Below are 13,957 nucleotides of genomic sequence, written 5' to 3' on the forward strand. Positions count from 1 at the left end.
TAAAGTTTAAATCTAACTGAGTGTTCTTAAAGGCACGGAGTGGTACACGCAGGGCTGGTCCTTGTGTGGTCCTGATGAAGTGGTTGGGGTAACCACGAAACATGTCGACCAAGTAAATAGGGACAGCTTCACATAATGGTTACTGTTCTCTATTACTAGCCCCATTTTATTATACACTTACCGGATAGGAGCAGAATAAAATTAGGGCTCACTATCCAGGTAATTTTTATTGATTTATTTCACTTTTCACTCCACACAGCACATCACTACACATAGTATAAAATAAAAAGTGCTCCTGCGTATTCCGCCAAGTTGTAGCACGCCCCAGACAGTGGATGCCTGGGAGGACCCCTATGATGAAGCATGTCACCCTGGGGAAACCCTCGGTGAGTGAGGGGACTCTAGAAAAACAAGTGTTTTTTTCTAGCATAGGACTCTACTAATTGTAGAGTACATAATCTTAGGTAGGTTTTATTAGGATCCCTTTGGATTCTTTTTGGTAGACAGTTCTTAATTTCCTCATTTCTTATACAGTTCAAACTAGACATTGACCTTATTAGGAGTTAGTAGTTCACACTACTGAATGAGTTTTAACACGGTAGAACAACCGGCAGTGTGCAAAGAGTCCCTATTGGAATCCTTACAGGGGGCCAGAACCCTTAGTAGCTAATGCCACCATTGAACAGCCTCAATGAGATTATGGGTCAAAGTGTTATTCAAATAATTATACGGATCCTAAGAATGGCAATAAAAATATATATGGCTTTTTGATAAGAACAAATATTCCATACGTTTTTCAGAAGAATAAATGTAAAGAGTAATTTTTCACACAAAACCGAGATCTGGCGGTTGGATGGGTGCGGTCTTTTTCCTGGGCATTGCAGCATCCTTGGTGATGTCTAACAAACCGTGACTGGATGTGCACATCTCGGTGGTCTAAACTGGGTGAATATTTGTATTGACATGTCTGAATGTCCATACATGCTCTCAGATACCACATCAGTGTTAGTGTAGTGCTAAATAGATTGACATGCAGTCTCTACATAAATATGTACATTACGCCTAGTAGTGGTCATTGCCTGTAATGGTTCCTGCTAATAGTGATGAAGCTGGACAGCTCAGTGCTCGACCGGTGGCCTCGAATCTTAAGCATTCTTTGGTAGCTCGACTGCTGTAATACAAGCTTGAACAATCCATCTTGTAGAATAAGATGCTTTGCGTCAACGCTGGGGTATTGGTCTTCCTTGTTTTTCTGGATGTCGAATGATAGGATGACACAGGCGAATTAACCTTCTATTGGAGATTTTGTCCCAACGAATAGATATGTTTTTCCTGCTGTGTTGTACCTTTGTTAGCAAAATATGAGGGTTTAATAGCTACAAGTGGACGAAATTGACCATGAAATGGTTGTAAATACAATCAGGTGTAGATGTTGCAGAGATGTGGGGGGATGGGCGTACAGACGGATCTTTTTTCTGTTTAGGAACCTAAGGAAACATTATGTTTTTTAAAAAATCGTAAAATTGAAAGCGTTAATAGTTCAGCTAGAGGCATTAAAATTCTTTGATGTAGCCGAGATTCTGCACACTTTTCTGAAAGAAGTGACAGTTCTACATACTCGTCTCTGTCGAAATTCAAATGAGTGAGAATTGCCCATATCTTATCTTTTTTCAACTTTGCAAATTGGCATCACTGTTTTGTTTTAAATAACTTCAAAATCCATTCCACCCTGTGTAGAAAGCAGCAGTTGGCAGCGAACAGAAGAACACTTTTCCTTACATATCCGTTGGTTTGCCAGGGAGCCATGAAAGGCATGTTCCAAGAGACAGTCTGAGACATTTATGTTAGGAAAGCAGAGTTCTGGGGTGATTCGCCCCTTACTGTCCTGCGCGGATGTTGGTTTGAGGAGCTCTTCCCCTGCGCTGCAACTAGAAATGCAGTTTCAGACCCCTCGTGATGGTATAGTATAAAAGTATTAATGTTCGAGTTCATCTTTAGAACTCCAGAAGACTTGAAGAAATCCTGAGCATAAACTGCGCTTCAGACCATGATGCCAGCGATGTCCAGGGCATCACTGGATTTGCAGGGGGTACTCTCCAGAGGTCCCTTTTCCACTGAGTGCCCAAATATTCTTTACTGATTGATATTAAAACCCGTTCTTGGTGTTTTGTCTCAAGGCTAAGGTTTTGTTCGGTTGCATTCATGTTTTTTTGTCTACGTACCAGATGCGGTGTGTTTTTTGCTTGGCTTTCACTTCTGCATTGTGCAGTAAATGTCCTTGTGCTAGGTGACATTGAAAGGACCGAGCGTTACAAGCGCTAGACATGCATTGTAATACAAGCGGTTTCTTCCTTCCAGTGGTGTAGCTGCCAATCTGTAGCAAACAAGGGGTCTGATTGCATCTGAATCGTCCCAGGAGTGCCTGACGAGCCGGGGGTGGAGGTGGGAGCCTGTATTTCACACGGATGGAGGCTGTTTATGCAAAACACATCTTCCAGAAGAGTAGTGTTAATTACTAGGAGAAGAAATGCTGCAAAATATTTGATTTGCACATGGATGCTAAGCGTTAAGGGGAGGGACCGCTTCTTGCCGAAAGTCAGACTGGTGTACTGGTGGGTAAACATATTCTGCATTTAACACATCTGCTTAAAGAAGAAAAGTAACTTTTTACTGCTCGCGATGAAGCAGCTAACAGTGAAACGAGGAGCCGCGTCTGTAATGAAACAACAACTCTTCATAAATCCTTGTATGCCAAAGTCATTGCTTAGTCACTTATTTTAAGTGTGCTTGTTTCTATAATGCATTGATGGGCTAAGATTGAAAGTACGATGGAGACAGAAATAAAACTAATATACCCACTGATTGGGGGAAGTGCCTGCTGACATTTGGTACTGCTGTTGGGGCTGACATTGCTGCTTTTCACATCGACATCTCCCATTTCACCTGGGGGGAAGCCGCCGGGGACGTCCCCACTGGGGACCGCAAGGCCCACAACCCCCTTTGCCTGCACACCTGTGCCTGACATCATTGGGATTTAAGGCACGCTGTAGTCCTGCAGCATTGGAAGCGCCCAGGCAAAGCCCGGGCCAAGGGCTGGCCCATCTTGCGCCCGACAGAGGCCGGCCACCCCTCCTGGTCCCTGTGGTCGGATATGACTCCTTTGCCTTGGTAAGGTTGTTATGCTATAGGTCTGAATTAAAACAAAAAAATCAGTTTCAGGCCTGTTTTCGGTTGTATGGGTCTTCCATAGTTAAGTAAGCGGGCCTGCATCTGTTGTAATATTGGGACACTACTAATTACATTGTGATGGGCGAACGGAAAAAAAAACTCAGTTGAGGCTGGGGGGCTTACATCTAGGGGTTGCACGAAAAGATTTTGCCATGCTTGAGTTTTGTAAATCATCAATCCTTTCTTATTTGTCTTTGATGGCGGGGATAATCAATGATGAGATACACACCTGTGAAAAAATATTAGGTAGTAGTATTTCCCCGACTGCCCCAGGTGTAACCCCGGTTATTTCTGATGACCCTATTATCTTGTTCCACAGAGAAACATTAACTGGCACCCCAGGAGAGTTCGGCTCGTCCCAGTTAGCCATCACCATGACTGTTACCGCTGAAGTACATCAACCAGCGGTTGTGGCAGGACCAAGTCATTTTTTGGGGACTGTGGTGTCACAGCCCCAAAGCTCAAAAAAAATAAAAGGGCAGAAACAGTGTCTGGTTGGTCTGGGACTAGGCGAAAACAGGTTCATGATTGTCAGATTTCTAAGAAAGGTAAGCCCTTCAGTCCAGTTTCTGAAATGACTATTCATAATGGGGAGATTTTTCCTTTGTTGCAGTCAATGTTTGAGGCAGGGGTGGGGAAATGTCTGGCCCAATGTCTGGGCAAACTTTCCTCAATTGAGGCTAGCCTCAATATCTTAGAGTTTTGTAAATCCAACTTGTCTCCGAGCAAGGGAGCTTCAGTCAGGTCCCACAGTCGCACAGTGCCCCCGCAAAATGGACCTGTAGTCCCTTTGATTAACTTGACATCCCGTCAGGAACTGGCGACATCTTGCATACCGAGCCAGGTCTCATGTGGGTCACCTGAGCCTCCTATCAAGCAAAAAGGAGCTTGTTACTCGATTGTCCCTGGGACTCCAGTGGTAACGATTGGCACCATTAAAAGTGAGGAGGGCTCATTTCATCGTATGTTCCATTGAATCTTCCTCCTGGTTTGGTACCTTTTGTAGAGGTACTCACCGGAGTTCCTGTACTAAAGCGTGGAACTAAGGAAGACTATCACACCTTAAGAAATAGGGGTTCATGAGTTGTCCTTACTGGACAGTGAAGGTCATAGATTGTCATGGCCAGTAGGGTCGACTGGGTGTGGCCCTCACCCAAAACTCATGGTGGGAACTGTGTTGTTAAATTTGCCCATCCAGGTGTAGCCCTCACTAGTCTGAATCTTGTCAGTCTTCAGCCCCACACCTCTATCATTCAGGCCTTGCCCCTGGGCTACTTTTATCAGCCAGCTGTTCTTGCAATTCCCCCTGGGCCCATTGTGAACATTAATTACCGCCACAACAAACAAGTGAAAATCCTGAGGAAAGTCATTTTGTTTTAAAAACATTTAATAGGTTCGAGGCCCTGGGCTTAGAGGCACTTGATTGACTCACATATCACAGTAGAGATCTCGTCTGAAAATAAATTTGAGAATGGCCAGGTCGCTGCCAGACCTCAATCTAGGGTGTTTGAGAACTCACTTTTGGGGGCTCCTTTGCCCTTGGTTTATGGCGATATCGAAAATGGGCTCTTCGCTCCACTGATACAAGTTGTTGCTGGAGATTTCAGTTCTAATGGTATTGTTTCTGGAAAAGTATCTATTGGGAGTCAGAGGCACCGGTTAGGTGTGGCATGTCTACTTTGGATGTTATCAACATCTTTCCTGAACAGGGGGACACCCACGGGTGACTCCTTTGATTGAATCACCCTTAATGATGGCAGTCTTTTGAGTACTGTAGGTTTAAATAGTATGCATAGTGCCTTTGTTATAAGCCTCCCCATGGCCAGGCGCCTCAGTTGCTAGGGAGGATTTGAACCTTGTTGGCACTGCAGGGATTCATACATTATTGGCCCATAATAATACTAGTAGTGGCCCTAGACTGGCTTACTGGAATGTGACGGGTGTAAATAAGATTGGACCCGGATTGGATATCTTCCCTCAAATCTTTTTCTATAATTTGTCTTGAGGAGACTTGTGTGACTGACAGTTCCTTCTCTTTAAATGACTAGAAGTCTTTTTCATCCCTGCCATACCATCCAAAAAGGGTAGACCTTAGGGTGGTTTATCAACCCTGGTTTCTCTCTCACTGGCCTGTAGGATGAGAACCCGGACTACAGTCTCTCCTAATGTCCAATCTACCTTATTTCCCTCTTCTTTAGGTGTTAGTTTTTTGGTTTACATTTTTTATAATGCGACCCAGGGCCCTAATGATTGTAATTCATTGTCTGTCCTGCGGGCCCAGCTTTAAGAGATCGATTCCCACGGCATTGCTAGAGCTGGTTTTATTTTAGTGGATGATTTTAATATACACCCGTGTCGATATTGTTTTACCCTCTGTGACCAATTTCCTGGGTGGGATGTTTTTCACTTAGAACATAGTCAAGCAGGAGGATGCTTAAATGACATTTTGGCGGAGTTTAATCTGGAATGTGTCATGACCAAAGCATTTAAAAACTCTGATGGTAGCTTCGCCCCTCCTTTTGTTGGCCATGCCATGAGCAGTAACCTAGATTTTTTTGCTTCTGCCTCCCTACGGACTCTGCTTGGCCTTTTTGATAGAAGTGTTTCTGTTTTAGTGACCACTATTGTGGTGTTGTCTGCATCAGGGGCCTGTTCGTACAAACCTTTTCCAGTTACCAGACATATGTTGGATGGTAAAACTAGTGGCCAGGGTAATAGAATCAAGTGGACCAAGGTTATCCCAGAGGCATTCATGAAGGATCTTGTGGTTGCATGGGGCAAGGAATTTACATATTGTTTAGGGGATCGACAGGATGATATTGCCTTTTTGACTGCCTAGCTCAAGATCGGGCCATATGTGAAGGTTATGTTGTCCCTTTCCACTTTTTAGGCACCTGAAAATAAATCTGGTTGGTTTGACAACGAATGCTCTGATGCTTATAAATTGCTATTGTTTGCCCTCAAAACCCAGCCAAAATTTCGGTGTCTAGTTTCATCTAGACGTGCTCTATATAAAAAAGCGTTAGAGAGGAGGAAAATGGAGTTTAGGGAGGAGGCCTGATCCAACCTGGTGGAGGCAGCTACAGAGGCTGACAGTGACTGATTTTGGGAGATTGACAATTGTCCATATTTCAGTGGAAGTAATAGAATGAATGAATGGAAACTTGTAATCGCGCTACTTAGCCCGAAGGCATCAAGGCGCCTAAACAAAACAGTTCGAAAAAGAGGCAGATCGTATCTAAGCGTAGGCCTTGGCAAAAAGCCAGGTCTTAAGGGCCTTCCTAAAAGCCAGAGCCGATGGAAGAGATCTTATCTCCAAAGGCAGGGAATTCCACTGCCTGGGAGCAAGAGTTGAAAAAGCTCTACCTCCCCACCTAGCCTTACGTATCCTGGGCACTGAAAGCAGAAGTTTATTTGACGACCGGAGAGTTCTGGGGGGAATGTAGGGGACCAGCAAATCCTTCATACCCCCAGACCGATTGGTTGCCAAGGCTCTATAAATCAAAGTCAGGGACTTAAAGGATATCCTGGACTCAATAGGGAGCCAATGCAAGGTCCTTCTTGCCTGATGAGTCTTGGCCCGTTTAGGCAGGTCCAGGACCAGTCTAGCGGCAGCGTTCTGCACCATCTGTAGACGGGTCACCAAGCCCTTATTGATGCCCAAATAAAGAGCATTGCAATAATCAAGTCTGGACCCAATCAATGCCAGGACAATTTGTTTCCTGGCCTGGAAAGACAGATAGTGCCTGATCCTCCGTAAGATGTTTATCAGTCCCCAGCAGGTGGAGATGGTCCTGCTTACCTGTTGATCAATCCTCAAAAGGGGATCGATCAAAACGCCCAGATTTTTGGCCAGGGTCGACGGTGTAGGGCACACCCCCATAGAGGGCGGCCACCAATCAGCTGACCAGAAATCCTCCTTTCCCCCGAACACCAGAAACTCTGTCTTATCCCCATTGAATTTCAATGAATTACCCACCATCCATTGAGCGACTGCCTTCAAACAGTTTTTAAAATTGGAGGCAGCCTGGATAGTGGGTTGGGTAAAGGACAGCAGAATCTGTGTGTCATCAGCATAGGAGATAACCTCCATCCCAAAAGATCTAATAAGCCTGGCCAGTGGGGTAACATAGATGTTAAAGAGGGTCGGACTTAAAGCCGACCCCTGAGGGACCCCACAAAGCACAGGAAGGGATGGAGACAGAAAATCCCCCAGCTTTACCCTCTGTTCCCTCTGATTAAGAAAGGATGTCAGCAAACTAAGTGCTGTGCCCTTGACCCCGATCTCCCTCAGCCTTGATGTTAATACTGAGGGAGACAGGGTATCAAAAGCAGCCGAGAGATCCAAGAGGATGAGGAGAGTAGTCAGTCCCTTATCAACCCTAGTGCGAATGGTGTCGAGCACGATAGTAAGGGCAGACTCGGTACTGTGTTCTCTCCTGAAGCCGTGCTGCGAGTGGTCCAGCTTATCATGGGCTTCCAGAAAATCAACAAGATGCTTATTTAGATGGATTTCCAGCATCTTGGCAGGAGCTGGAAGCAACGAGATAGGGCGGAAGTTCTTAAGCACACCCGGGTCAAGAGAGGGTTTTTTTAAAAGAGGCTTGACCACCGCTTTCTTCCACTGAAGGGGGAAGGTCCCTTCCTTAATTGCCCCATTCATCACACCCAGTAATGGTGGAAGAAGACAGTCTTTACACTGTTTGAGGAGTTTAAGGGGGCAGGGGTCTAATGGGGAACCCGACCTAACCTTGGTCAAAAGGCCTTCAAGATCCAGTAGGGAAAGAGAGGGAAAACTAGACAAACTTCCAGAGGGCACCTCCTCAGATAAAGATGGCGGAACACAGTCTAAGCTATTTCTTCCCATAGATCTCCAGAGAAATGGACTGCACATTTTGAAGGCATCAATGGTTCAGCTGACCAGTTTACATTGTGTTTTCCCCCTTTGGTAGCATTGAAACAAGGCAACCTAATATTTCAAGCAGAGGAGGTTGGTTGAATTGGTAATAGTGCATGTTTCAAGCCACAAGGCTCCTGGTCCTGATGGGATCCCTGTGGACCTGTTCAAATTGTCACCAAATCTGTGGGCCCCAATTTTAATATGGTTATTTAATCTGGTTGTGCGTGTTGGTTTACCACATTCATAGCCGAGTCCATCATTATCCCTGTGTATAAAAAAGGTTCTAGGGATCTTTCTTCTTGTTGAAGGCCCATCTCTTTGATTGACTTGGCTGTCAAGGTAATGGGCATGGTGATCCTAGAGAGGGCCATGTCTTGGCCCGAGGATGGGTTTGCCCCATCTAATCTTCATTATGGTTTCCGGCAGGCTTGGGGACCTGTGATCAGTTTACATTTTCACATGCTGATAAACAAATAACCAGTGGCAAAATCAGGCTCATTGTTTGTCGCATGCATGTATTTGTGTTCCGTCTTCGATAAGGTGAATAGATATAAACTGTGGCAGATCTTGCTGGACATGGGCCGCGATCCAGCAATTGTTTACTTTCTTAGTTTGTTGCATGGGGATATGAAGGCAGTTCCGTTTAACACGGACGGGTCTTGTATGAATCCCTTTTTCTGAGGTCGGAAGTTACTCAAGGGTGTATAATGGCCCCTTATTTGTTTACCTTGTATGTGAATGACCTAGAGCCCAGGTTACTTGATAAACAGGTGGACTGCCCTTGTATTGGTTCTTGCCAAATCCCTGCATTGTTGTATGCAGATGATATTGTCTTATTGGCTAGAACCGCACTGGGTCTTCCGACTTTGTTAGATGGTTTAGTGAGTTAGAAGAATCAGTTAGACCTTTCCACCAACTATAGCAAATCCCAGTTACTATATTTTCACGTACAGGGCAACTGTCTGTTTAGGGTACAGCTGTGCACTTACTTAGGGGTGGTTTTTGATAGCCAGAATAGATGGACACCATTGCTTAAAGCCACAAGACTATTTCGCAAGACTTTAGCTGCTCTTTTCTCTTTTTCCTCTAGAACTGGTAATAAACCATTGACATCCTTATTCAGATATACTAGGTCAAGTCTGACCCAGTAGTCACTTATGGTAGTGATGTCTGGGGCTACATTAATCTGAGGGAACTTAGTGTTAGAGAATGGCTTTTGTAGTGGCCTGTTGGCGGTTCCGGCCTCTACCCCAGTTTTTGTGGTTCATGAGGAACTTGGGCTGCCATATCTCTTGTAACTTATTGCACTCCGCCCCCTGATTAGGTGGCTTAACATTTGTGTACGGCTGGAAAATTTCCTGGGAAGAGAAATAGTTCAGGATTGCATGAAGCTTGATGGGTGGAGGACAATTAATTGGCTGACTTGCATCAGGGATACCTTTGTTAGGTTAGGTAGGCCTTCTTTATTTGACTCACTCTCCTCTATCTCTAAAGTTGATATTGCCTGGACCAGGAATAACGTTTTACTGCGGAGGTCATTGGACAGTGAAACTTTTGAGTTGGAGAAACCTACAGTACGCGGCCATGCATTAACCAGAAGAGGTCCTGCCATTGAGGTGTATTTGCTCTCTACCATTAATGCACCCCATAGATTTCTCCTAACCAGAATTAAGTTTAACCGGTATCATATGTTAGCTTTTCGTGAAACTGCTGACTGGAGTACAACATTAAGTCCCCGTACTTGTGTTAATTTTTCTCCCAAGGATCTATTGCACTTTTTTCTGTAGCTATTATGAAACGCCCCAAAGAATCTATCTAATCCCATTATTAAAAGCTTTGCATTTTGTACAAGTGAAAAAAAAATCCTGCAATATTGTATTTACAGTCACTCCCAGTTCTGTTTTCTACGTACTCTGTTGCGCGCTTTCTTGCTTCGTCTTTGAGGTTGAGAAAGTAGTTTGATGAAGGGAGTGTCAACATGTAATTGCTGTTAGTATTTCTGGGAAGAAGTTGTTTATGTACATGTAATTTGTTATAATTGTCCTTTGTGAAATGTATTTTAAAATGTGCTTCTTTTAATCTTTTTGATGTGATGCATAGTTTCTTAATGTATTTTTTATTGACATAAATCATGTATAGATAAAGTTCCTGGTATGCTATATGAATTATATGCTTTTTATCAATGTAAGCTGCTTATTGCGATATCATTTTAAATGTTTTATATTTTGTGTGAGTTGTGTATACTTTTTTGTCTATTGTACTTTTATGATTTTATTTAGACCGAATAAAGTTACTTTGATGATAGCCATTGATGTGATTTTGTGCTGCAAATAACACCTAGATGTGTGCCTGTTCCCAATAAATCCCTTGATGCTACTGAAATGAATTACCCGAGAAACACTGAACTCTGGACACTGAAGCTTTCCTTTGTCATATGCCGATAATGTGAGCTAGAATGGAGTATGAAGGGTCTGACATGAAACCTGTTTCTTCGTAGTTGAGAAGAGCAAGCAGAAGGTCAGCACAAAACCTACCAGCACCCCGGCACAGATCTCACCAGACGACAGGAAAGCTCTTGAATTTGCCCAATGCAGAGCGAAGTGTGAGAAGCAGAGTGGATTCATCTCACAGCTGAAGCAACTCGTCACCAGTGGAAATCAGCGGTTTGAAGCTATAACAGTGGTAGTGCAGCAGTTGCTGAAGCAGGTATGTTATAATTATGTCTTTACAAAGTGTTTTTGTAGCTCACCTTTGTTAATCGCCTGGCTACTTAGTTCATATCTGTGATTGTCGATTTACCATATGGTGTGGCATTTTGTGTTTGGGGGGGGGGGGGGGGGGGGTGGCATTCATCATTCACCTGGACCAAGTAAAGGTGAGAGATGTAGTTTGCAAAACACGTTTTGTTCTGTGTTATTTGAGTGCTTGTTTCTGTTGGTTGTGTAGAGGTAATCAACGGTGTTCTTTCTAAATGGTCCTTCCGTCATTCTTTGTTAAGCTGTTGTTGCTGCTGCTCTGTTTCGAATTTTAGGTGTATTGTTCCTGATCTATAAACCACTGTAGCCATGCCACTCTGGGTTCCCTTTGCCTTTTTGCCTTGTAGTTGTAACGGGTCTGCGCCATTCTTGTTGTCCATGGATACCCTTTGTCAGGTTGTTTTGGTATGAGGTGCTGTATCTTGTGATGAAAAGCTCCAAGTGAGATGAGCCAGGAAATCTTGTTCAACAAGGTCATATCCTTGTGGAGTTAACTTTGCTGCTTATTCTGTTCTTCGAGAGATTAAGAAGATTCCACATCCAAAGATCCTGAGAATACTCCACAATCAAAGCTCCAGGGAATGTTAGTTGGACACCATGCCGGGGGTTCAGGTGAGAATAAGGCTTTTCCCTACTTCAAATCAGGACACCAGACAAACGCCATTTACCTTTTGTCTTGTGGTTTTCTTCCAGGCAGATGCTGCTGTCTGCTTCTTTAATCTTCCTCTTTTCTCTTCTCTGAAGAGAGGTTCCACAGTCACTGGGATTTCTGAGAGATCCTGGACACTCCTAACATAATGGGACAGCGTTCCTGACCGAGAAAGGTCCACATATTCACATCGAAATAAGACCCTACTCCCTACTCCTCGGTCCTTCTGCAGACAGAGGTGAATGCTTTTCAAACATGTCGTTTCTGATCTTCTCAAGCAGTTCGCTGCATTCTGAGAGATGATTTCAGTTTTTATAAGGTTAACTTTTAACTAGTTAATTTCCCCAAATGATTAACGCCAGAGTTCCTGCACATTCCCCGTCTCTCATCCTTAGCCGTGGGTCTGCTCTCCGGGGTTGATTTGCAGCAAAAGTACGCACATAATGTTCTGCTCTGAAGCTTTTCAAAATGGCAGAGCTGAGCTATGTCTGGCCTTCCTCCTTCTCTGCTCCTAAAGTCAACCTTCTCAGACCATTTTGTACTCCTAACTTTGGTAGTGCATCCTTCCAGTCTGAGAACAGCCGTGACAGGCAGAAGGCTGTTTGTTTACGCACTTCATTGATCAGTGTCAAACCTTTTTTGGTGGATCACTGTTCAAAAAGAAGGGGGACTAAAAGGAAGGAAGCCTTTTATATAAGGATGTCTTTGATCATTGACAATGAAACATCAGGCTTACTGGACAATCTGGTTTCTAGAAGGACTTAAATAGGAAGGTTATCCTTGTTCCATATGAAATAGAAACCCATGTTGAATAATGATTATTTTCCATAATTGGCTCGATATCGTGAGAATGGCTTTCTTACTCGTCCCCTAGCGAACAATAGAGGTAAATTTACTTTTTAAAGTTTTTAAAGTGCGTGGCTTCACTTTCAACAGTTTGCTTTAGGTCTTGTTACCCTTTTTCCAATACAGGTTTTTACCACAACTGACCTCAATTTGCAAGGCAATGGCAGTTGAATTACATAAAATTACATTTAGAATTCCAAATGCAGAATTGGACTGTCAAAAGCTGTTACTGCAGGCTGGCATTTGGGATTTGACATTTTAGCAGCTGACTAACGTCAGTCTTGCATCTCACGCAGACCACCTATCTGCTTTCTAACTTCTCGCAGGTCTCACTGCCATTTTAGTGCTGTCCACCCCCCATTCCACTGACATTTTGCTATCGATATGGTACTTTATGAAAACGTTTTTCTTGCGTAATACACGTTCTCCAACTTCTGTGCCTCACCTCTGCTGCTCTTTTTCTGAGTTGGAGTTTTAGTTTCATGTATTTTTTGCTTTTTACATTTTATGTCATAATTCATTACTAATACTCTATGGTATGAAACATACTGTGTCTAGTAGTAACTTTGACAATATAGTGTGGTTAGGTAAGAACCTTGCACCCAGGATCACAGCTAGCCCATGTTTCCTTGTTTAAAATTATCCTGTGTGATTTATGGCAGGAGGAGGTCCTTCTTTGTATTTTCTTCATTCACTCTGGACTAGAGACAGCCCTCAAGACCTTGTTGAAGCTAATCTAACCTTGCCTGCATTTACGCCCACAGTCAGCCCAGGTTGTCCAGGGTTCTGGAAGCTTAGAAGCCCTCTCTAACCCACACCAAAGACGGGCTGGCACCAAAATCAACAGCTACAAAGTTCAGGTGAGCTGGCTGGCTGGTGACTCTGCTTGTCAGGCACGCTACCTCAATGCACCTCCTGTTTTTGTAACATGACTCTTCATTGACCCTGCCGTTGCAGTGATTTAGCACTCAGCCTGCTTGCTAGCAGGTCCAATTGAGAGGTGTTTGTGGCAAGATGGGAGCACATTGTCTTGCCTAGCTTATCCTCAGCCACTCGTCACTCCCAGTTTTGGTGATCTTAAATATGCAGGAAGAAGTTCAGGGCCATCCTATCTCTACCTCTCTGCTGGCTGAAAGTCATAGTTGGCCCCAGTGTGCATCAACTTGTCAGTCACCGAACATCATGTATGACACTGTTTAGACCTCATTTTTGTTTACGAGATCTTACCTGCGGTCAACTCAGCTGTCAGGTTTGGACTGAACACACCCGGAAGCCTTTCTCTTTTACTACCTCACTCTCCAGCTTCAGATCAGCAAACCCTATGGGATTCAAACTCTCGCCAAAATCTTTCCAGTCAGCTCTTTCTTCCTTTACTTTGCCATCCTTCTGTTCAGCTTTAACTATTGATATTTCAGACTTTAGGTATTGGATAAACACCGCTCTTGATTTCTTCTGGCTTCTCTAATCAGGTTCTCCCAATGCTGCTTCTTGGTATTATATGGCCCAAACACAACTGCAAACAATGTAACTTATCTGGAGGAAAGATTACACACCGTAGATCAGAGCATATTAAAGGGA

The 13,957-nt window shown here is 43.8% G+C and overlaps 1 protein-coding gene across 5 annotated transcripts in view; it reads left to right on the forward strand.

Annotated features, from left to right (window-relative positions):
• Positions 1-13,957, forward strand: part of MTUS1 (microtubule associated scaffold protein 1) — a 1,021,263-nt gene that overhangs the window by 759,874 nt on the left and 247,432 nt on the right. For all 5 annotated transcript variants that reach the window (XM_085641999.1, XM_085642001.1, XM_085642000.1 and 2 more), the window contains one exon: positions 10,626-10,834. In XM_085641999.1, coding sequence (XP_085498125.1) covers positions 10,626-10,834 — 209 coding nt within the window. The remainder of the gene's footprint in view (positions 1-10,625; positions 10,835-13,957) is intronic.

This window comes from Triturus cristatus, chromosome 2_2 (genome assembly GCF_964204655.1).
Source record: "Triturus cristatus chromosome 2_2, aTriCri1.1, whole genome shotgun sequence".
Taxonomy (NCBI): Eukaryota; Metazoa; Chordata; class Amphibia; order Caudata; family Salamandridae; genus Triturus; species Triturus cristatus.